The following is a 25,689-nucleotide window of genomic DNA, read 5'->3' on the forward strand; positions in this document are numbered from 1 at the left end:
TTGCAACGACAATCATGCAACTGAGCCCAAACATTTTAAGAAAAGAAAACGTAACATCAAATCAAAGAAAAAGTATATAAATGAATCAAACAATGAAATATATTGCCTCGATAATAAGGCTAGAAAAATGAATTATTCCACATTATGTGAAGAAAATGTAAAAGAACCAAAAAATAATGTTACTTACCACAAGATTCTAAAAGAGCTCAAAGAAAAATTTCAAAATGTTATCTCCATGCTAAAAGTCATAAGATCTATAAAAGCAGAAAATTCTAGAAACGAACCCAACAAAGGATTCATAGGAAAATCAAAATATTTTAGAAGAAAATTAAATATTCCCAATTCTTTATCATTAGATAATAGATCTATTTACATAAAATACTACCCACCTTAAGAAATAAGAAATGATTTTATTAGTAAAAAAAAATATAGCAACAACTCAGTTTAATTAAATGAAAAGAATAACTTCAAACAATTTCATTATTTTCGTTATTCTATTAAAGAGGGGAGGTGTAGCATATCTGCTATACAGAACTTATTATAATACACACTATCAGCTATATACTCATTGTAACACACTTTGGAAAGCCAAACAACACCATTGTAACACATTCATTATAACACATTCAGTAAATCAGATCATACCATAGCAACACACCCGGAAGAGCTCAGGCCACACCGTTCATATAAAAACAGATGTGACACACTTATCAAAAACAACCGAAACGCACAACATAAGCAGGAACAGTATGTAACCCAAAGCAGGAACAGTATATGCATTAAACCCAAAACAGGAACTTAGTAACAAGAACCATCGTTCTTGTCAACAAAAGACAAACGTAACTAGCTGAGTGAAAACAATAACTTTCCAACATAAAACCCGGAACCAAATGTGCGAAACCCTTAACTTAATTTGAGTATAAATAAAACCAATTCCGACCGTGGCAAGTCAGATTCGTTCGGACTGTCAAGATAGGACATTACGCTGTCCAAAATCTTCGCCTTCAAACTTATTTCAAGAGTTTAGTTATGTCCCCCTTTCCAAGGTAAGGCTTCTAAACTCCAACGTTTCCAGTAAGGGAAACCTCCTAAAGGTTTCTATGATCGCCTGGACGATCAAGTGTTGAAAAGTCCGTTCGATCGATGTTTTAATCCACCTCGGCTCATGTCAGTAAAAACTGACCTACCGCGACGGTACTCGAAGTACAGTTGTACGATCATCGCATTACATGGCGACCGTGACCTTAATCTGCAATCGACAGGCAGAAGAATAAGCAAATTATTTTCAAGTAAAATGTGATACGTACAACGTGTCAAATGTGCATTTTTTTTACAGAACATTCATCAACGCAGCTGGCGCAAGTAACCCATATGTTGGAAAAAAAACAATAACGATGAAAGAACAGCTACAAGCAAGTTCAGTGCAGTGCAGAATGAAAAATAAAAACATTTAGTGCAGTGTATGTGCAAAATGAATGTTTGAACAAACATTACCCGTACACAGTGTTGTGAGAACCTACCTAAATGTGTAAAAACGTATTAACGCTTATGCGATCGGTTTACCAAGTAGAGTAACCTTGAAATGGGAAATTATATGTTTAACAATAACCCAAGTACAGCACAGTACAGTACAGCAATCTATACGATTCTTGGAGCAAATGATATGGAACAATAAAGTGCAGTGCGAAACAAGTTGTGGTCAGCGTGATTGAATGGAACAACCGTTCCCAACGTGGAAGACGAAAATATCAAGGCGAGCTCACTGCCCAATATGGATTGGCAAGCGAGAATGGACAAGAGTCCCAACCCCGACAAGACATCGAGTGAAGACTGATGATATCGTAGAAATTCACTTCTAACATCGAGTATGTACCTAGCACCGATTAAACACCTAGCACCGGTAAAAATGCAGCGTAGCATCATCATCAGCAGCAGCAAACCTAAATACATGTTATGTATTTACACAAGGTACCGTAAATTTAAAATTTCACTGATGAGACTGCATAAATTTGCAAAAGCAACAGGAAAAATAGTTTAAGAAAATACATCCCTTGCATGTTAATAATCCACAAAAATGACAAAAGCAAATTTGAACCTAAATGCGAAGGCAAGCCAAACATTAGAGTTTGCGCTGCACCAGACATGCCCAAATGCAAAGAAACGCAAAAGAATCAAGTTATTACTATCATCGCATTACACAACAAATTCTGGAAAATTTCTCGACTAAACCTTCACCGGAGAGAGTATATCATCAGCTTCGCCGTAGACAGCTTCTTCCTCAAGAAAGCACCATAAGATTTGTGCTAGAAATGGAAAATATTGCTAAAAACGCCACAATATCAGAACAAGAACTAGTTTCAATAATAATCGATGGAATTGGAGATCCTGTGAATGCTGCTGCGATTCGTTTTTCTGCAAACTCTTTGACCGATCTTAAGACAGCCTTGCAAAATACGAATCGACTTAATGAATCGAATAAGAAAAATACGAATTGCAACTGGTATCAGTTTCATTCAAACCAAGGATAATGACCAGACCTGACAACGTTGGAGGTATAAAATGCTACAATTGTTCGAACTACGGGCATCATCAACGGGACTGCCAGCAACCACGATGGCGAAATGGGTCTTGCTTCCTATGTGGAAATATGGGACACGTTGCTCGAAATTGCACTCATCGTACTCAATCGACGTCGGCTGCCATCTACCATAGTGAAGCAAATCAAAACAATGTTATCCACGAACCGAACTATAATGAAAGCGCAGTTCAGATAGAAGCTATTCAGGAGGTAAGTGTTGCTTTCAAAGTCTCTAATGAGTTCAAGATTTTGCCCTAACGTGTACTTTCTTTGTTTGATACGGGTAGCCCTAGGAGTTTTGTTAGCGAAGAGCTTGTCCCGACTCTTGTCCAAAATCCGTGTTTTTCTGGATTCAGCGGATTAGGAAATCAACCTTTGACATCGCTAGGGCATGCAGAAGGAAGAATTCGTTTTCGTAACACTTATGTTAACCATTCATTTATCATCGTTCCAAAAAAACAAATTGCATGGTCTATTATCATTGGACGGGATTTGTTAAAAAAATTTAATATTCATTTGCATTACATACGTTACCGTTATTACAAACAAAGTTTAATGAATTACAAAACCATAAATAAAAACGAACTTCAACCACACATGAGAGCGCGTCTTGAACATTTAGAGATTTTGCGGGGTTCTTGTAAGAATGGGGGGGATATTCATTCGCAGTCCATTGGTTCGGTTGATGATAATAATATTGCTGTCTCTGAAAATATAACCACGACATTTAGCGAGTTATGTGCGATCGACATTAGTTCCGAGGAGGCAAAAATAGATTTAGGCTCCAATTTAAACCACGAACAGTCACAGGAAATAATTTCTGGGGTATTTAATCATTATTTGCGATTGTCAACAGAGTCAATTACGGAGCCCGTTCATTCAATGACAATTAGTGTCACAAATAGCACTCCCATCTTTTGTAAACCAAGGCGATTATATTTTGCTGAACGAAATCAAATTCGAGACATAGTTCAAGATCTTTTACAAAAACAGATAATCCGCCCTAGCAGTTCCCCATATGCCTCTGCGTTAGTATTTTTTCGCAAAAAGAACGGTGAGACTCGTATGTGTGTCGATTACCGACCTCTAAACAAAATCACGATACGGGATAACTACCCTTTACCGTTAATCGACACGTGTCTTGAACATCTCAGCAATAAGAAGGTTTTTACTCTCTTGGATTCAAAGAGCGGATTCCATCAAGTTAGAATGCATGAGGACTCCATTAAATATACGTCTTTTGTTACACCAGATGGGCAAAATGAGTATGTGAGAATGCCGTTTGGATTGAAAAATGCTCCTTCACAATTTCAACGGTTTATTAATTCAGTTTTACCAGAATATATAGATGAAAGGAAACTTGTAGTTTATTTGGACGACATAATTATTGCGTCAAAAAATATAGACGAACACGTAGCAACACTTAATAGCGTTTTGCGAACGATAAAGAAAAACGGGCTTGAACTGCGTTTGGATAAATGAAAATTTGGTCATAGTGATCTGGAATATTTAGGGTACCATGTGAGTTCTAAGGGAATACATCCAAGTGACTATCATTTAAAAGCAATCCAGAACTATCCATTACCCGCAACAACTAAAGAAGTGCAACGCTGTTTGGGTCTTTTTTCATATTTTAGACGCTTTGTACCATCCTTTTCTAATATTGCTAAACCTTTGAGTAACTTGTTGAAGGAGAACACAACATTCGTTTTCGATGAAACTTGTATAGACGCTTTTAATAAATTAAAAACAAAATTGTTAAATGCTCCGGTCCTAGTGATATATGATCCCAACAGAGAGAGTGAATTGCATTGTGATGCGAGTTCAATAGGATTTGGGTCGATTCTCCTACAGAAGCAAGATGATGGAAAATTCCACCCGGTGGCTTATTTCTCCAAAACTGCTTCTGCAAGTGAAGCAAACCTGCAGTTACGAACTGGAGACTCTTTCGGTAATTTATGCCCTTAAGCGTTTCCATTCCTACTTGCACGGTATCCATATCAAAATAGATTGCCAGATGGTCTCTATTTTTGGAGGACTACGATTACTCATTGCAATATCGCCCCGGCAAGCATGACTCATTATGCTGATGCCCTCAGCCGTAGCAGTGTAGCTGCAGTCGACGACATTGACATCAACTTCCAGTTACAAATTGCCCAGTCACAGGATCCCGAAATACAAACACTAAAAACTAGGCTTGAAAATAATACAGTTCTAGGATATTTATTAATGAGTGGGACTGTGTACCGTCAACCTTCCCAAGGAAAATGGCAACTACTTGTTCCTAAAGGCATGATAACCAACTTAATTCGTAACATTCACGAAAAAATTGGCCATCTTGGTGTTGATAAATGTTGTGCCCAACTGAGTAAGTTCTATTGGTTTGCTGGAATGAAAAACTATGTGCAGAATTACATAAAAAATTGCCTCAAATGCATAATTTACTCCGCACCACCACGGAAAGATCAGCGTAATTTACACAATATATACAAAGCCAATTCCTTTTGATACAGTTCATATAGATCATCTAGGACCACTACCTTCCCTGCAATCAAAGAAAAAGTTTCTACTTGTAGTCATCGATTCATTTACAAAATTCACAAAACTATACTCAGCCACGTCCACAAGTAGTAAAGAAGTATGCAATGCATTAAAACAATATTTTGCCTATTATAGTCGGCCAAAACGACTAGTGAGTGATCGTGCTACGTGTTTTACGTCGAATGAATTTAAAAAATTTCTCGAAAATAATAATATTTCTCACATTCTTACTGCTGTTTCTTCTCCTCAAGCAAATGGTCAAGTGGAAAGAGTAAATAGAGTTATAAGACCAATTTTAAGCAAAATTTCTGATCCTTTAGATCATGCCGATTGGAGCTCAAAATTACAAATGGTAGAATATTCATTGAATAACACTGTGCACTCGTCAACAAAAAATGTTCCATCCATTCTTTTGTTTGGTGTTGAACAGCGCGGCGCCGTGATTGATGAGTTGACAGAATATCTTGATGGAAGTATTGAATACCCTAGAAATTTGGAAAAAATACGTTCTGAGGCCTCAGAAAACATAATCAAGTCACAACAAGTAAACATGAACCAGTTTTGTAAGAAACATCGCCCTGCTCTAGAGTTTGAGGAAGGAGACTTAGTAGCCATCCGTAACATAGGTAATACTCCCAATACAAATAAAAAACTTGTAGCTAAATTTAAAGGACCATATGTCATACATAAACGATTGCCACATGATCGCTACGTAATCCGTGATGTGATCCGATCCGTGACCCAGAGTCAGACAAGTTGAGGTCGTGGATTGCGGTGAATTGTGACCCTTTAACTGAAACCACCAGCAACACTATAGAAACAAATTGAGGGCAATTTACTGTCAGGAACGGCCGAGCTGTAAACATTGAATTTAGCTCGCAAGTTATATAAACCTCGCACACGTCACACTTTAACAACCTTAGTTTGTGTGTCACTTTTGACACTGGTAAAAACGTCAGATGGGCAGATACGATGTTTAGAAGTCAGCAAGATAGGACTTGTGCGGTATGCTGTAGCTTTGTGCAGAAAATAAAATATAATGTCTTACAATATACATCCGTAAGATAATATATATATATATATATATATATATATATATATATATATATATATATATATATATATATATATATATATATATATATATATATATATATATCAGCTAACCGTATATATCAGCTAATCAGCTAATCATATATATATATATATATATATATCGATCAGCTAACCGTTAATAAGTATATATATATATATATATATATATATATATATATATATATTTTTTTTTTTTATTTTTGACTTTATTGTTGAAAAAAAATACCAAAAACTTCTAAGCAATAAATGAACAAGACTCTGTTTTACTTGTGAGCTGTTCTTTAAATGAAATTATCGCTGTTATCGGGAGATTAAAGCGCTTCAGAATACTCCCGGCCTCGTCGGCTCCAACGACTACGACGGATCCAGCTGCCGACTAACGGCTCCGGACGGTTCTGGCTGCCGACTAGCGGTTCCGGATGGCTCCGACGGCTCCGCACGGTTCCGGATGGCTCTGGCGGCTCCAACCGGCTCCGGCTGCCGACTAGCGGCTCCGGACGGCTCCGAAAGGCTCCAGAAGGCACCGAGGTCAGAGTTTTGCACCTACCTTCCGGAACCGCTTCCAATTGTGAAGAACAGGGAGTTGTTGCTTCCCGCAAGTGGAATAGTGCTCGTTCGAATGTTTCGATTTAAACAATGCGCGGTTTCTTATAACGTCGTGACTTGTATATTACTCGTGATGTTACAAAAAAATCCGTACTTGTTCGAAAGAGACTTATGTTCTCCGCGGCCATCCCTTTTATACTTTTCTACTTTCTCCCAAAGACACACACTCTCTCTCTCTCGTCTTAATCCCGAAGAAAGGTTGTTTCCCTTAATTCCCTGTCTCTTTACTTACCAGGCTCCCTCTCGTGGACGGTATCGTAACCTATACGGTATCTTGTTTGTTTACATTTTGTCGGACCGTTGTACTGTCACAACAGGGAGTGTTTATATATCGACTGCGCAACTGTGGCCAGTTCGATTTATCAATTCTCGTGTAAGCATCTTGTTCGATCAGACAACGGCAGCCAACTGTCTACGGGTGTAACAGCCAACCCAGTCAATGCTTTGATTCCGTACGGTCAGACATATGCAACAAGACGGGAATTGGTTTTAGAATATGTACGAGAAAGAGCAAGATTAATGCCACGTGCGATGATTAATGATTTGCGTGGCTGCAGTGACAGCAACATTAGCGTTTCGATGGTGTATCGACTAGTCAACCGTTCAATAGTTTCGCTTTGCTAACTACTTCGATCAGCTAACCGTTAATAAGTATATTTCCGCTTACAACATAAATCTCCCAAATGCATGCCGAATAATCAAACCGAATGCATGTGCAAAATATTATCTGCCACTTTTCCTAAGTGACAACTTTCTGCACAAGGACGAATCAATTTGATACGTGTAGAAGCAATACCGCAGAATCAGAAAGAATATAAGAAGCAGGGACATAGAATTTAGTTCAGCTCAGCTTCAGGCTTCCATGTGATTGTTCTGAAACTAGTAATCAGAAAGAAAAGAAAGCACGCTGAGTCATGTAATCACCAAGGGCAACCAATACATCAGAAAACCGTTGTCATATTCTACGCCCCGTTTAAGGAACGGAGTAGATGCAAGTTGATAAAACGTTTCCGTAGAATCTGTTACATTAAATGATTTAGAGGGAACAAGAGTGTAATTAAATAGAAGAAAGTAATAATTATTTATGCATATGGTTATCCTCGATGGAAAGAAGCGACTCATTTCTTTTGCGCCAACAAATCAAAGGTGGTTCTAAAGAACATACGTAGGTGTAACTAAAATATTTTAGAAAACACAATGGATCACTTTCTGACCCCATTTTGAAAACAGCATCAAGCAGTCTTATGGGTTGCACTCCTTACACAAGAAAGGATTACGTTATGTGGAGAAAACATTCGTTTCAATTAGGACTAACGCCGTTCAACGCGCCATAAAGTTGAATGAAGGTGATTGTAGAATCCTGTCCGTTAGTTCGGTGCTGTTAATAGTTCTCTGTCCAACTGTTTATTCCAAAAAGCCCCCTTCTTTGCTTTGAGCACTTGCTTATATACGCTCTCATCAATTCCTCTCCCTCACAATTCTCTCTTTGAGCCAGTGCGCTCAGCGCTCATCCACTCATGCGATCCTCTCTCTTTTGCTGAACTTGTACGCAACTCTACATCCCTTTTCTACTCGGAAGTGAAATATGTACATTACAAATATATTTTAATTATTATTACTTAAAGCAAGAAAAGAAAAAAAAACTAATCATTATACCTATTTGGGATTTTTCGAATGCGCGTGGGACGTTTAAATTCCTTCTTATCCTTTTGTTGCTGTTTATGTTGTGTACTTATTGTATTGTTTTGTTGCGTTTCTTCGTCACAAACCTTACTTAAATGAGCCACGGGCCGGCGATATTTTACACCTGCACTACTTACAACTACCGTATCATTTCCTACTTTTCTTAACACCTTAAATATCTCAATTCCATAATTTGGCTCCGATTTTCCTTGCTGGTAATGCCATACCCGCACTCTATCTCCTACTTTAATTCCAGACTGTTTGGATTTCCTTGATCTATCTGCGTAAAGTTTTCCTTTCATTTTCTTTATAGCATCTCTTTCCTTAACTTCACTATCACGATTCCAAACCTCTGTAGTTCTTAACGATGGCAATAGGCCTTTGATTGGTCTTCCAGTGAGTAGTTCAAGCGGAGCTTTTCCCGTTATGGAGTGTGGAGTGGTGTTGTACATATTTTCATATTTTATAATTGCTTCGCGCCAATCTGTTTTTTCTGCTTTCGCAATTCGCAAAGCACGAAGTATACCTCTATTATTCCTTTCCACAAGTCCATTCATCTGTGGCCAATACGGTATTGTGTGAATTATTTTTATATCTTTACGTTTAAAATAGTTTTTAAATTCTTCACTACTAAAAGGTGGCCCATTGTCACATCTAATTGATTCTGGATATGATTGATCCTTGCATATTGTCTCTAAAGCCTCGATAGTCTTACTTGCTGATGTAATTTTCATCTCAATGATTTTTATGAATCTGCTGTAGTAATCGACAACTACCAGAAACGTTCCATATTCCTTAACCGAAAAAAAATCTATTGCAATATCCTGCCAAGGACGATCTGGCATTTCTTTTCTAATCATTGGTTCTGCGTGACCCAAAGGTCTCACTGCTGCACAACCAGCACAAGCTTTTACAAAACATGTGATTTCTCGGTCCATATATGGCCACCACATTCTTTCCCTAAGTTTTCTTTTCATAGTTTCTTCGCCAGGGTGACCTATGTGAGCTATCTTTAGGGCCTTTTGACGCAATTTTTCAGGTAGAACTAATCTATCGTCCCTAACTACAATACCCTGCACTATTCCTAGTTCTTTACTAAATGCCTGATAGTGTGCTAGTTTTGGTTTCCAAGATTGATTTTCAATTGCTTTAATGACCTCTCTCATTGTTTCATCTTTATCTGTTTCCGCTTTAATTTCGTTTAACGTAATTGCTTCAGACTCGCTCTCAATAGTATATACATAATGTTCAGAAGCTTCATCAAACGATTTATCTTTATCTGAATTAGGGCATAATCTTGATAAACTATCTGAAATATTAGATGAGCCTGGAATGTATTTTACTACAAAATTATATGGCTGTAGTCTTAAAGCCCAGCCTTCCGCTCTAGAACAAGCTCGTTTGCCGCTTTGATGCTTTCCTTCAAATATATACTCTAATGTTTTATGGTCTGTAAAGATGGTAAATGTAGTACCAAACAAGTATGGATAAAATTTTTCAACAGCCCATACTACTGCTAACGCTTCTCTTTGCGTTTGTGGATAGACCTTTTCAGGTTTCGTCAAGCCTTTTGATGCAAAGCTTATAATCCTAGACATGCCTTTCTTATTCCTCTGGGTCAACACGGCACCTAATCCTGTTGGAGAAGCATCAACATACAGTTCCGTGTCCTCTTCCGGTTTGAAAAAACCCAGTTTACGTACATTATTCGACAATTCCAGTCTTAAATCATCAAACGCTGCTTCTTGCTCTTTTCCAAATACTTCTATTTCTCCTCTGATGAATTTTCGTAATGGTTCTGATCTACTTGAAAGGTGATGAATAAACTGCCCAACAAAATTAACTAAACCTAAGAAGCTTCTAGTCTCTTCTTTTGTTATTGGTTTCCTAAAGTTCTTTATAGCCTCTATTTTAGCTTCTGTGGGACCAATACCTGACGCACTTATATTGTAGCCGAGGATTTCCAATTCTTTTACTTCTATAGAACATTTATCCTTATTCAATGTAGCATTATTCTTTCCTAGTATTTCTAACACCTGCTTTAATCGACTATCATGTTCCACTTTATCTTTTCCTGCAATGACTATATCGTCTATGTAGATTACTACACCAGCTATTCCTAGAAGCATTTGCGTCATAATCCGCTGAAAGATCTCTGGCGCACAATTTATTCCAAACATCAATCGTTTAAAACGCATTAATCCTTTGTTTGTCATAAAAGTGGTGATTCCTCTCGAGTCTGGATGGAGTTCTACGTGGTGATAAGCCGAAGTTATATCAAGTTTTGAGAAAATCTTACATCCTTGTAATTTGTTCAATAAAGTTTCGATAACTGGAAGTGGAAAATGCTCTCGTTGTATGGCTTGATTTGGATACTTCATATTTATGCAAATTCTAATATCGTCTTTGCCCTTTGGTACCACCACCATTGGTGATATCCATTCGGGGGGACCATCAACTGGTTCTATTATATCAGTTTCTAACATCTGTTGAATTTTACTTTCTACCTTTTTCTCCAGTGCAATGGGAATGCGAACATAGGATATTTTCTTCGGCGGAACTTCTTTGTTAATAGATAATCGAATCTGAATACCGGGGAATTTCGGAAATGGTTGACATCTTTCCTCAATATTTTGTACTTCCAAGCCTACTTTCAAAACTTTTAATTCCTCAGCCGTCACTTTACCTAACAACGACTTATTACTGCCTTGCACTACAATGAATTCAGCGAAAGTTGTAGGTTTACTCTGATTAATTGATATTACTGCTTTAAACTTTAAAATTAATTTCAGAGGCTGATTACTAGCGTACGTTGTGATTTGCTTATCGCAATTGTAAGATATATCTTGAATGTTTGCCTTTGATTTTTGTAATTCTAACCATACTTGTTCTGTCACTGTGTTTACTGATGCACCGGAATCTATTAGGAAAACTACATGAACCGTATCTAACATGCATTTAACCATACCGTTGTCCAATAGTCGCGTCGTGGTAAAAATCTAATAAGAAAATAAGATATCATTACAAACACCCATACAGGATTCTACTAGCCCTCTCAATTGTGATATAATACCTCATTAAGGCTGTCCTTTTCATTCGCTTCATTTCGTTGATTTTGTTCTCGTCGATCCGTTGGTTCATTCTTTGCTCTCTTCCATTGATAATTGTTTTTGACCGAGTTCCGTCCGTCTTTCTTACAAACTCTACCAAAATGACCTACTCGTCCGCAAGAGTTACATCGTGCTTTACGCGCATAACACTCACTTGAATCCCCACTGTGTCGCCACGAACCGCATCGATAGCAGCTAGACTCACGCCATTTCCTTTTTTCTGTTACTGGCATTGATTTTACATACGCTATTGATGATTCCTGTTCCTTATCCTTGATCTTCATCTTTTGGCCTATCAGAATTTCTCTATTGATTGCGTAATTAATGAGTTCATCCAATTCCATCGTATTTTCTAACCCTTTATCTCTTACTCGCTCATCCTTTGGTCCTACAGTTATTTGGTGTGCTATTTCTTTTACTATTCGTTCGTGGAAATCGCATCGTGCAGCTTGTGTCCTTAGTCGCAACACAAACTGGTTGAACGATTCTTCATTTTCTTGTTTTAGAGAACGAAAAAGCTCCAACTCGATGCGTTCGTTTCTCTTTCCCAAAAAGAAATGATTTAAACGTTTAATAGCATTGTCGTACTCCGGAACTTGTGGTTGCTGAAAGGGTATTACTGCTGGACTTGGCTGTTCTTCTCCTGATACCAGAGCCAAATTGAAGTAAATTCTCTGCAATCCTCGACCTCCACGTGCCAGCATGTACGCCAACTTCTCATCTTGCGTATTGATCTTTTTAAGCATTATTATTAGCTCAAATGCTCGGTGCCACTCCTGCCACTCACGGCGTAAATCCGAAGCATCCACCGACTCATTGAACGGTTGCAATGGCCAATTTTCTTCCATCTACAATGCAACGAGAAAAAAAAAAATAAAAAAATAAAAGGATACCTTAAATAAAAATAACTTTAACAAAAAGCAAAAGAAAGAAAAAAATAAATAAATAAAAGGAAAATCCATTTTTACTGTCTTTATGCCACAATAACTAATCCCATGAAAAAAAAAATTATTATTATTATTTTTTTTTTTAACCGCTATAAGCATGGGGAGCAGAAAAAAAAACACACACACACACACACACACACAAGATAAAATAAATTATTCGCGAAATCCATACACTCACACATCCGCACATGCACACGCATACACACATATCCTCAAAACACACATAATGTGTCCAAGAACACACATCGTAAAACTGTTCCCAGATTTATCTGATTATTCCCAAATGACAAGCCAGTACAAAAGACTGTGTCCAAAATTGATACATTATTAATGTTCTTTTGTTATCTGTCTCCAACGTTCTTATCCAACACACTTCACAGTTCCTTTGTACCGCACGTGCCGCTTTTCTTCTTTTCTTCCTATTCCCTGTCATCCAGATTTTGGCACCAAGGTGTTTACCGCAGTTTGTTTTGCACTAGTTATTTTGTCACCGGCTTCTCCTCCTCTTTTTTATTCTTTGTCTTCTTTACCACCATATTCGACCACACACGACTCGGCAGCAGCAGCTGGTTTTGACCCATTGTCTTATCTTTCTTCGAATTTCAACTCAGTTCTACCACTTCTTTGTTTCCGTTGAAATGTATTCTCCTCTTTTGTATTGTAGGTTATTCCACTGGTATAATGTGGATGCATACGTGAACATATATATATATTTTTTTTAACTCTTTTCAACTCACTTACACACGCACGATTGCCACCAATTCCAACTTATTTGTTTTTCATATTATTTCAATCACGGTTAATTCCACCTTTTTGTCGTCTCATTAGAACGCAATACTAATTTTCATTCGCTTCATCACTTTCTAACATAACTTCACGGCCCTTTTCCCTCCCTTTTTTCTGGTGCTGCGGATAAGACCGGCCTCACGAATTTTGCTACGGAAACCCCGGACTCTTTTAGTTACTTCGGTATTTCACCGGCCTTAACTTCAATTTAGCTACGGTTTTCCCGGACTCGTTTTATGCTACGGATTCAACCGGTCCCATATTTTGCTACAGAAATTATTTCTGGATTCATTTGGGCGCTACGTTTAACGGACTCAACCCATTATAGTACTAGTTTTCCGGTCTCAATTTGTGCTACGGATTTTCAACTTTTTGTACATGCTGCGGCTTTGCCGGTCTCATGATCCAATCTCTCTCACTATTACGTTTTAACGGACTCAATTTAACATCGTATTGACTTTCCGGTCTCAATTTATGCTACGGATTTCCAACTTCTTTTTTTTTTTTTTTGCGTGCTGCGGCTTTTGCCGGTCTCATAACTCACTTTCACTTCGTGTATCGCTATTATGGTATTACACTATGTTAATTGAAGCTCACTTTTAACCAACTATTACGCTTTTGAAAACTTCACAGTACTTCGGATAAATCCGATCTTCCATTGTATATACCTTTCCTTTATTTTAACAAAATTTTCACTACCGGCTGCGCCAATTGTAGAATCCTGCCCGTTAGTTCGGTGCTGTTAATAGTTCTCTGTCCAACTGTTTATTCCAAAAAGCCCCCTTCTTTGCTTTGAGCATTTGCTTATATACGCTCTCATCAATTCCTCTCCATCACAATTCTCTCTTTGAGCCAGTGCGCTCAGCGCTCATCCACTCATGCGATCCTCTCTCTTTTGCTGAACTTGTACGCAACTCTACAGTGATGTGATCTAAGTGATATGATAAGGATAACGTATGAGTTGGAGTGATGAGTACCTGGTGGCAATTTATTTGACCTGTACATAAATGCTCGCCTCATGAGTTAACGAGCAGTACGAGATGCGACAAGCCGTAGGTTGTCCAGCTTCAGCTAAAGCTGTAGAATTACCCATTTCATATCGGTTATGCGGATTAAGTGATCGAACATATTCGGCGTTTGCAAAAGGTGCTTTGAGACCAAACGCTCCATTGGATCATCATCTTAATCTACCGGGCAGATAAAATAAGGATGACGAATCTTTATAGTCAGCTGCTGTGAGCCAAAAAAAAAAAAAAAACCGCGACATATTCATATATTCTATTTGTTAAATATAGCCTTTATGACCAATTTGATTCGTAAGTATCCACCCATTCAGTTTGCATTATGGACCATGAAAAAATATTTTCGTGTTTGGCCTGTTTCCATGTTTTTTTGAATTCACTTATCGTCACTCAAGTGTCTCACTTTGGGTGGCGTGTAAGGTTCGTTGTACAAAATGTTGTAGCCGCAAGCGTTTTCGGCGATTATAAAGAGGAATGATTATATGCCACCATAAAGTTGAATGAAGGTATCACGAATTGTGGTTACATTGAAACATTGATACAGAGTCATTTTCGGGATTGGTTCAACCGCTTCAGTTCTGAACAAACTTGGTTTAGATGATCAGCCTCATCTTTTATAATAAAATAACGATCGGATGTTTAATTTGGGATTACTTAATTATCTGCTAGTAAACGAGGAATATTTCACAAGATACAATCTAATAGGGCAATATATAACGTAGTTTATAATGTATACAGCTCTGCTGAATTTAACAATTTGCAATGTTTACACTGCAGGTATGTATGCAGTGGTATCACTGATCAACCAATTCAGTTGGCGCGATTATCCGGGCCCGCACCCGAACGTTCGTTTTTTAAACATAATAAAGAAATACCGCTTAAGCGAAGAAGAAGATATCCCTATCTATTTTCAGTTATTTTCTCTAATATCTAACTTTCAATAGGAAAGACACAAGCATCAACACAGTGAGAAAGTCTACAACTGAAAGCGATTTAAACGCCATAACGATTATTTTGTTCAAATGTGAAAAATTTCATGAAAATTTATGCGAAATATTTCAACAGCTTCAAACCCTTAGACGCCGATGGCTATGCTATGCGCATAGCATAAAAATCATGCCCGCGTAAAAAAAGATGGCCGACTACTGCCGTACTTTTTGCTCACTTGCATCCAAGTTGCGTGCAAGCAAAACTTGTAGGGCCTTCTCTACTCTTTAGCCCACTGATTCAATAGGTACAACAGAGTGGACAACTCTAACTCGTAAAAGAAAAAGGACAAATAGTGGAAGGATGGAAACTCCTAGAAATACCAATCTTCCCAATGTCTCAAAAATAGATAATCAAGTAAAAAACAATACTGGGACTTTAATAATTATACCAAAGATAGATCAGACTTGTGACAAAACTAGAAGCGACATCAGAGCGAATTTGGATCCAAGAATACATAAAATAACAAATTTCCGTAATGGTAAGCCTGGTGAAATTATTGTTGAATGGGCTTCACAAGAAGGGATTGACCATATAAGAAAGGAAATACAGACATCTCTGGGTGAGCAGTATCTAACTTCCTTGCCAACTAGAAAGTTCCGTATTATCGGTTTGTCGGAAAATTACAAAGAAGACGAAATGGTAGATCTCATCAAAACGCAAAAAAAGGCTTTTCAGCATCTGTAGAGTTCTGGTTCGGTGTAATATTTATTCGCCCGTCTTCGGCGGTGGTTCAATAACAACTGTCAACCTATTCTCCCTACTTGTACATGCTGTCCCTCTCTGTCACTGCTATTGCATTCTACAATCCCTTTCCTCCTCCAAGAAAAACAGTGAAAAAAAAGCCTCTCTTATATTCTGTTATACAGATTTTCTATGGTTTTTCAACTTAAAGCAAACAATTCACGGTTTACAATATCGATTGTATATACATCTACGTCTAATCCTTAAATCCTAACAAAAACCAAATTTGCATGGTCTAACTTTTCAATTGTCATAATACTTCATGATTCTGACTACTATGTCGTGGTTTCTTGCAAATGATTTTTTTTGTACATCTACATCTCGATCTTCTATTCTTCCACTTCCTTCATAGCATTAGTAACTTGATGGTTGTATCATATATGTGCTCCATCTCTCCACGTGTTCTGAAATCCTATTGCGTGTAGTACATTTCCGTGTCTCGGCCACCTCGAAGGACTTCTTTGCATCATGATTCAGGGTACAGTACTGTGCATTACGCTAAAGATAAGCTGTAAAAAAACATTATTTTTTCAAAATAATTTCATTTTTTCATTTAACATTCCCAAACTCAATACTTATCCGATACATGTAACTGTAACAACAGCTAATTTTTTCTTTGAGATCTGCGCTCAACCGCTGCAACATCATTCGTTGGTTCTATTCTACTCGGTGTCACTTGCTTCTGCATTGCTCCTATAAGTTCCGTGTCATCTTCCTTCTCGCTTTCTTTGCTTGACTTCATTCTCAATACCTCAAACACATCTACATTTATAACTCTCCTCATCGATGACTCATGTCAGACTTTTTTTTTGCAAAGTAGATTCCTACTCCAACGATTACTTATTTCAACATCTCAAAGCCTATTTGACATAAATAGCATATATTCTACATATTTACAGTAATGTTCGATTCTTGTCTTATTTACTTCTTCTATTTATCACAATTCCTACAATACGTCGCTTCTTCGAACTATCTTTTGTATCTATACTTCTTGTTAACTTTGCTCTTCCCTATTTTTCTAACTCATTCCGATGCATATTAGCTTTTGTCAGTCTCACAACCATGATCAATAGACATTACATAATCTTTCATTACATTATTATGGACATTATCTTTCAGATATCATCTTAGCTGGTCTTACGGGCTGGTTTTACAAACTTGAATTTTTTTTTTGATCTCACGTATAATCTACTGACCTGGGACTCGTCCAAAATGTTTGTCAGTTACTCTTTATTCCATGAAAGAATGATTTTTCCTGCACCAACTTTTGCTATCTACACGTACTGGAAGGTGTGGCAAAAATATCAAACATGTTATTGTATATGCTCTTAAATTTTCTTCTTTCTTTTTTTAACCTTATGTTTCATTTTGTCCGTAATAAATTTTCAATTCCCTTTTTTGTGATGAAAGATTGCAACTACCTTAAGTAGTCATTATGATATCTTTTTTAAATTGTTAGGCCGAAAATACACGGACCGGAATTTCGCGGCCGCGGAATTCCACCTGCTGTCAAACCCATATACAAAGTGTCAACGGCAACTTTCCCGAACTGTCATATCCGTACATTTTTCAGCAAGCGGAATTCCGCGGCCGCGAAATTCCTGTCCGTGTATTTTTGGCCTTAAACATTTAAAAATTAATTTCCCATCCCATTTTAATAATCTTCATAATCAGCCTGTTACTCTGTGTTGTCCGTGTGTATCAATCTGTTAGTGACTTCATTTCGATTACTTTAACCTTCGCTCGCGTAGATAATTTTGCCCATTTGTCCAACATATGCCTGTTGTAATATCGATGTTGTATCATCGATTGTAATATCTTAGAAACACCATTGTGATATCATGGATAGTCAACACTGAATAGAACCTTTTAGTTTGTTTCTTCATACATCACTCTCCTGGTTCCGGACACGATGCGTTCTATTTATTAGTTTCATTAGTTTCACGTCAGGCGAGATACCTGAAGCCGTTTTGCCAATGTTGCATTTTGTTGTGGGAACCGAAATTGTCATCGGTTCCCTGTTATTTTGTAAGGTGGCAAAATGTGGGAACCATTCGATAGAGTCGCGGACACGCGTCTCTTATTGCACACTGCAACCGCAGTCCGTTTTGGCGTTAGCTATTCCGGTACTGGGCAGTGCGTGTGCGTATCGAAATTAGACCTGTCTAGACGGTGTGGAATGTTCGTCACACTGTCTTCTTCTAATTGCTTTGGCTACTATCCTCGATTGAGCCTAATTTTTATCAGCTGTTTGCGTTGACCTTATTCGACCCTACTTCAAGACCTTAACCGAACTTATCGCTAATTTGCTCTAAATCAGGTACCAAAATCGGTCAGTAGGCTGTCAAATTGGACGTCCTTTCATCCTAGCAGCTATCATAGCAATTAGCCTAGCTCCATCTGGAATGGGTTGAATTTGGAATTGGTCGATCTGGATCTGGAGATCTGGACAATCTATCTGGATTGCTATTATAGCGAGTAAACCCTTCGGACCAATGTTTTTTGAACTTGTATCCTGTTATCAATTTTGGTATTGTATAAGCATAGGAAGAGCAATGATTCCCTCTAATATTTTTGAAATATTCTATCATTACCACAAACCTCCAAAGCAACTGCATTCTTAAAATACTACTTGTTGTTGGATAAACACAATAACGATTAATGAAATCAACAAATTGATTATTTTTCAATCTCCAATAGCTAGATCCATAGTTTATAATCAAGTCTTCTAATCTATCTATCATCATGTGCATTTCGGTTGAATCACAATTCTGTCGTGATGTATTAGCATTTGGTTTGCAAACAAATCCCGTTTGTTTATATAAATGCATGACTAACGATTTTATGTAATTATTTTTAACAGTAGGAATTATTCCCCGATGTTCGTTCGCATTACATTACTTTCTTTGAAGTTATCAACAATATTTATAATTAACAAGACTCTAACAAAATTTGCCTATTGTATTTTTTTTATGCATCAAAAGAGCCTTATTGATCAAAGGTCAACACCACATCTAATTTTGTTTTATTCTATTAAATGTTATCACATAATACAAACTATCTCTACATTCTTTTCGTTTTTGATCTTTTCTTTGATTGAAGTTATTTTTGAATACCTTGTTTTATTCTTTTTTAAATTGTATTTATTTATGTTGCTTTAACTATCTCCAAATTATTTGTGTTCTTTTTTTTGTTTACTGTATCGTGTCTCTCAATTGTATTTTTCCTCTAAATCTTCAATTTTATTTTCTCTCTCTCTCTCTCTCTCTCTCTCTCTCTCTCTCTCTATCTATCTCTATCTCTCTCTCTCTTTCTCTGTCTCTCTCTGTCTCTCTCTCTCTCTATCTATCTCTATCTCTCTCTCTTTCTCTCTCTCTCTCTATCGCTTTTTTTATGTGCAACTGTGCACTTCACATAACACATAATCGCATTCTTTCCATCGCACATAATCACATTCAAGATGTCACGCACATTGAGCTTCTCGCGCTGCCAGCCACTCTTTAGCTTGTTTTTATATTAATCTAAGTTGTCTTTTATGTGACAACTTGGCTTGCCAGATTAATCTCTTTTTCCACCACTATACTTTCCTTTCCATTTCTTTTCATCTACTTTTGTCGTCAGCGTATGCTGCATAATATCAATTTTCCTATTTTAGTATGGCAATTCTTCTGACTTGATTTCTATGTTATGGAACCTTACCGGTCTAACATTAGTTTTAATGCGGCATTTCGAAATTCCTCGGTCTTGCCTTTGGTGCTACATACTGGATATTCATACTAGATCATACTGGATTCACATTCTCATTACAATATGGCACTACAGATTTCTCTGGACTTGCCGTTTATGCTACGGAATCATACCGGACTCACATTAGTTTCAATACGGCCCTACGACATTTATCGGTCTTGCCTATTGCGCTACGGAATCATACCGGACTTACATTCTTATTACAATATAGCACCACGGATTTCTCCGGGCTTGCCTTTTGTGCTACGGAATCATACCGGCCTAACATTAACTTTAACACCCCAAATAGCCACATTACGACCACAAGGTCGGAAAAAAGTCTTATAATTTGTTTTCTTCTATTATCAGACTCCACAGTCTTAAAAGGAAATTGGTTCTGATACTTGCTATTTTATATCATGCAGATAGCTGAAAACCTAAGACAACAACCGAAAAAATCGAAAAAATTTCAAGGTTGAACTGTTTTACGAAACTTTCATCTAACGGTCATTAACGGTCTTTTCAAGTTTTGTTGCATTGCAGTTGTTATTTATCGAAGATTTTGACAAATACAGAAAGAATCAAAGAAGAAACGAAGAAAAGACTTTTTCTTCGTTCATTTCTTCATGTGTAATGGCGTATGCTTTGACAGATCTTGGCGTGCTACGGTGGGTGATTGTTGTACAGTGCGTGGTTGATGTGAAGTAAAAAAGAAGTATAAACTAAAATTAATTAACCAAAATGGCTGATGAAAATTACGCACGCAATATGAACAAGAGTGGTTTGTTGTACAGACGAAAAAGGAAGTTGGAAGATTTAAGAAAAGAAGAAGAGTGTGGTGCTGCTGCGGAATTCGACTATACCGATACGACTGATGGTTTGTGCTATTTTCCTTTTATTAACCATATCAGATTGCATGAATATACGAATTGTTCTTTTGTTGCAGGTATGGTGCAACCAAACAGTGACATTACAGCTAAACTTCTTGGTGAAGCATCTTTTCAAGGGGATGGCGAACAATTTCCGCTGATCTTTAGTCCAAACGAGGAAGAAGCCGAGAGTGGTAAAGAAGAAGCCGAGTGTGGTGAAGGTGAAGCTGAGAGTGTCGAACGAGAAGCTGAGAGTGACGAAGAAGAAGATGAGATAGACGAAGGAGCTATTGATTTTGATACAATGTCAGTCTCTGATTGTTTGCATTATTTTGCATTGTATACCAATCAAAACCACTCGGCGATAAATATGTTGCTTAAGATTTTGAGGACGAAGACTAATTTTGCTCTCCCAAAAGATGCCAGAACGCTTCTAAACACCAATAGAAAGCGTCCAAAAATAAAAGATCTGGGAAATGGTTCATTCTGGAACCGTGGCATTAGGAAAAGTCTAATTCAAAGTTTACGGTAAGGCTATTTGAAACACATTTAGAATTAATTAATTTATTAATTTCTTCCATTATTTAATTGCTTTTTTGTTTTTGTTTTGTTTTTAGATTTGCAACAGTACCAGAAACGCTATCTTTAAACATTTTCATCGACGGGCTTCCGTTGCACAAAAGCAGTAAAATACAATTTTGGCCGATCATGATCAACATAAAGGAAATGCCTCAGATTGCCCCAATCACAGCAGCTATTTTTTGTGGACGTACCAAACCAAAAGATGTGAGAAGGTTTATGAAACCACTGGTTCATGAGCTGAATATGTTAATGGACGTTGGTATGGTGCTGAATAATCGTCGAGTCACAATTAAAGTACGGGCAATAATAGCGCCAGAGCTTTTTTAAAAGGTAAATACAAAGTAAGCATGTATTTAAAAAATTGAAAGATACTAAACCTTTTCATCAAATGTCTGTACTTTTGACCGATATTTTTTGTATCATTCGTACGCTTTAACTTTCTGGACTCGAATGATCTTTATTACCTAAACTAGTAACACTTCCTCTTACATTCTATCACTTAGAATTGGTCCCTAAATAACGCTTTTACACAAACACTATTTCATATCATAAATTTGGTTGTCAAAAGTGCGGATTACTGGGCGTGAACCTTAATTTACCCTATTGGTACATCTGTAGTAGAACTATCATCGGATTAAACCAATCAGGCCAACAAGAGTGAGAGGAGGATCGAGCGTCTTGTAATACCATGTAAAGATCTCATGTTATTGTAAAAAAAACTAGTAATGGGTAAAGACAAAAATCGGCATCGTTTCTAAATAACTCCGCCAAGCGGCTTCGTAAGGAAGGTGCAATATTCCAAGGCTAGAACCTTTTACCATCCGGAGCCGCCAGTCGACATCCGGAATCTTACGAATCGTCGGAGTCAATAGCCAGTTCCAGCTGCCGGCTAATGGATACGGATTGCTCTGTTGGCAACCACATAGGAAATGACTGAATGTGGTTGTCGAAGTCTTTTTTCATGCAACTTGTATGGTTTTGACAGGAAACGCATCTTTAGTGCGCGCTCTGACGCAGACGAAAAACTGCTAGACGTCTTATATGTTTTCCTCCTCAAATTCCAACGCGCTATGTTTTTTCGCCTTCTCATATGTTTTGTTTAGATTTGGAAATTTATAAAATGATTTTGCAGTGTGTTTTATACTTTTATTCATACAGAAACATGCCCCACACTTCCTTCGCAATTTGTGTAAGCCTAAGCGTGCTTAGTGTGTGCGACAGTGTGCGTGTACACACTGTCGTCCCCGTAGACGTTGACCGGTGGCAGCGCAACTGCCACGGCAAGTCCAAGGGTCGGCACGCACGGCTGCCCACAACATCTCTCCCTTTATTTATCCGGAGGAGTCGAACCGACACGGGATATTCCACTGAGGGAATACCGGTGTGGTGACACCTTCCGGCCGATGCTGATTAAATCTGGGAATGCTGTGGTGTGGGCGCTTTTCTTAGCTTACGGCTACCGGCACCCTTTTCCGCCCCGCCATCGCCATCGCACTTGATGCTGCGTGTGCCTTCATCGGGTTGAAGCTCGCTGATGAGATGGTGATTATGAAGTCCCTGTCCCTGTTCATGAAACGGGCTGTAGCCGGGGCGGCATGTCCTCCCTTGCCCCTCGTTTGTTATAGAACCCTCCCTTGTTATAGAACAAGATTGCCACCGGGACGTCATGTGGTCTCGCCCCTCTTTCCACTCACAGTGTTGCAGCAGGGCAACCTCGCCCTCCTTGGACATTGTGACACTATTGCTGCTGTTGTTGATGCTGGGCGACATGGACCCTCGCCCTTCCTTCACACGTTCCTGCTGTTTTTGCTGCTGCACTCTGCTGCTGATGCTTGGTGGCATAGACCCTCGCCCTTACTTCACACGTTGCTGCTGCTCGATGCGATTTTGTGCTGATGCTGATGCAAGTGATGCTGCATCCAGGGCGGTATGGCACCCTTGCCCTCTCGATCACGATGCTGCCAGGGCGGCATGACCCTTCACCCTTTCTTTGCGCGTTGCTGTTGCTCGTAGTGCAAGCTTTAGTATGGGATTGGACATAAATAACAGCAGCTGCGATTTTGCCGCTTCGTCGCATGCATTTTGTTAAATTTCAAATGGTTTAAATCACATCATATAATGATTATCCCTATAGAGATACAATAATGAGTCATAATAGTACCTCAAACAGGTAGTAAATTGAAAAAACTAATTTCTTGGCGCATGTGACAAAATTGCATTCAGCGCTTTTCTGTAAATTACCTAAGAGAACGGCTAAAAGCTAAAAGTATAGCGTAGGTTCTCACCTTCTAACGGTGCTTTTTTAAATTTTTATGTTTAAAATTATAGATACACGGTACCTCTTATGCGCGGATTCGGAGATACGCTGTCTTCTGAATTTGACAATTCTTTGAGCAAATTTTACTGATTTGACACATCTACTGTCAAAGGCCAAAAAAATTCCCTTTTGATCGAATGTTCAAAACATTTCAAAAGAGTTAAAACTGTTAAATTTAGTCAGAATTTCATCAAATAATTAACTAAGTGGCTAAAACCACCCCATGCTTGCAAAATTACATGAACATTAGTTAAATTTGGGCTGAAAATTACTGGATTCGATTTAGGCGGAAATTGGAGATACACTGTATTTTTCGGGCGTTTTCAGTTCCCATTAACCGTGTATCTCGGGGACCACCTGTATTTATTTTTTCTTTTTTTATTCTATATTGTACTAGTAGTGTAAGTTTTATGTTTTGAAGCTTTTACACATTTATAAAACGAATACAATAATAAATAATAACAAAACACAATACAATGAAGTATGGGGCCGCGCGCACGAGCCGCACCGTGAGCCCTGCTCGACCGGTAGCCTGTAACACACTCAGGCGGCGCTCTAGCAGCATTCGAACACGACATCCGACACGAACAAACCCATATAATCATATGGAGGTGCACTGTCAGACACAAACAAACAAACAAGACAAACATGTCAAATCCCATACATTTTTCATGTTCGATGTCGTGTTCGATTGGTGCTAGAGCGCCGGGTCACTCTTCTGGGTTAGATGCACTCTGCACACACTAAGCGCGTATCGCTAAGTGTGGCGTAGTAGTGTGCGTGAGCGCAGTGTCGATCCCTGGATGTCGACCAGCAGCAGCGCAACTGCTACGGCAAATCCAGGGCTCGGCACGTCTATCCACAACAGTAAGGTAGATAAGTTAGTTTAATTTAGCGTAACTTGATCAAAGGGCTCTAGGCCTACTATTATTCTTACCAAAATTAAAAATCAGACTGCATCCTGGCAAAATTCATCACAACGATTCAAAGCTGTGGCTTTACGCTACATCTCGCAAAACATTTGTGTTCATGTACTTTATATTCGCATTTGAATTGATATCTTATATAGTACTCATACTATTTTTCTTTTCAGGTGTTGCATATTTCAATGCAAAGGAGGGATGTGCAAAGTGCACCTGCGAGGGAGAATTCAATGACGAATGTACCATTTTTAAGGATACAAATGCACCACTGAGAACGGATCGTAACTTTCGTCGTAAGGCGTACGGAAAACATCACAGGGAAGTATCGCCTCTTCTAGGCTTGAAGAATTTCGATGTTATTGATGATGTCATAGTTGGTGACAATTTTCATTTAATCGATTTGGGGATAATGCGTAGATTACTATTAGGTTGGAGAGATGGAAAACTAGGTCTTAGAACTAAATGGTTTGCTAAACAGATTGAAGAAATATCTAAAAAAATTATAAAAGTTAAACTGCCCAAAGAAATCCATCGAAAACTTGGTCCACTAGAAGACCTCAAATTTTGGAAAGGTACCCAATTCCATAGTTTTTTTTTAACTATCTTAGCATTTATATTTGTTTATTTGTTTATTTGTTTATTTGTAAATGTTAAGTGATTGGCCATCATTGGCCTTATCACTGATCTTATAAACTAAACTTATAATAACATAAAGCATCACGGTACAATGTAACATCAGCACAAAATAAATAACACAGAGTATCACAGCAAGAGAAACAGGTTAACTTAGGGAATTCCAGTCAAAAGAGTCATAATGTGCATTAAATTTAAAAGCCATCGCAGTCAAAGGTTCATTATCGCTATATGCACGTCTAGTTTGGTCAACTCTTAGTAGCCTAAAGTTTCTTAAAATACGAGCAGGTACGTGGAAATTAAATCTAGCTAAAAGGTCCGGTGAATCTATCTCTCCTAGGATGATTTTTTTCATAAACAAGATTTGCGCCGTTTCGCGACGAGTAGCGAGAGACTCGAGTCCAAAAATTAAACACCGGGCATGATAACTAGGTCTTGCTGCTACGTTACGCCAGGGTGTGAACCGTAAGACCAAACGGGTGATTTTTTTCTGCACTGACTCAATCTTATTCGACCATAACGACGACGATGGGCACCAAA

General features: G+C 38.1%; 2 protein-coding genes across 3 annotated transcripts; one reads left to right on the forward strand and one right to left on the reverse strand.

The window, feature by feature from the left end:
* Positions 1 to 8,166: 8,166 nt before the first annotated feature.
* Positions 8,167 to 14,114, reverse strand: LOC121594111 (uncharacterized protein K02A2.6-like). 2 transcript variants are annotated; one of them, XM_041917072.1, is made up of 3 exons: positions 14,015 to 14,114; positions 11,577 to 12,461; positions 8,167 to 11,502 (listed from the first exon to the last, which is right to left on the reverse strand). In XM_041917072.1, the coding sequence occupies exons 2-3, from the start codon at positions 12,459 to 12,461 to the stop codon at positions 8,464 to 8,466; spliced, it is 3,924 nt and encodes a 1,307-aa protein (XP_041773006.1). In that variant the 5' UTR covers positions 14,015 to 14,114; the 3' UTR covers positions 8,167 to 8,463. The 2 variants fall into 2 exon arrangements, with proteins under 2 accessions (XP_041773006.1, XP_041773007.1); XM_041917073.1 differs by having other exon boundaries at positions 8,167 to 12,461.
* A 6,386-nt stretch (positions 14,115 to 20,500) lies between these two features.
* LOC121593563 lies at positions 20,501 to 25,161 on the forward strand. Its single transcript, XM_041916031.1, has 4 exons — positions 20,501 to 20,702; positions 20,772 to 21,222; positions 21,312 to 21,606; positions 24,687 to 25,161. Exons 1-3 carry the CDS (start codon positions 20,567 to 20,569, stop codon positions 21,601 to 21,603), a joined length of 879 nt encoding a protein of 292 aa, XP_041771965.1. The 5' UTR covers positions 20,501 to 20,566; the 3' UTR covers positions 21,604 to 21,606; positions 24,687 to 25,161.
* Positions 25,162 to 25,689: the final 528 nt, after the last annotated feature.

The sequence above is a fragment of the Anopheles merus genome, chromosome 2L (assembly GCF_017562075.2).
Source record: "Anopheles merus strain MAF chromosome 2L, AmerM5.1, whole genome shotgun sequence".
Lineage (NCBI taxonomy): Eukaryota > Metazoa > Arthropoda > Insecta > Diptera > Culicidae > Anopheles > Anopheles merus.

What these genes read in the sequence shown, in the direction of transcription:
- LOC121594111 (XM_041917072.1), bottom strand. Translation starts at nt 12,461, where the DNA reads ATGGAAGAAAATTGGCCATTGCAACCGTTCAATGAGTCGGTGGATGCT. An exon ending in AAAAGGACAGCCTTAATGAG is followed by an intron (nt 11,503 to 11,576) that starts GTATTATATCAC and finishes TTTTCTTATTAG; the next exon opens with ATTTTTACCACGACGCGACT.
- LOC121593563 (XM_041916031.1), top strand. Translation starts at nt 20,567, where the DNA reads ATGGCTGATGAAAATTACGCACGCAATATGAACAAGAGTGGTTTGTTG. An exon ending in CTATACCGATACGACTGATG is followed by an intron (nt 20,703 to 20,771) that starts GTTTGTGCTATT and finishes CTTTTGTTGCAG; the next exon opens with GTATGGTGCAACCAAACAGT. An exon ending in AGTCTAATTCAAAGTTTACG is followed by an intron (nt 21,223 to 21,311) that starts GTAAGGCTATTT and finishes TTTTGTTTTTAG; the next exon opens with ATTTGCAACAGTACCAGAAA.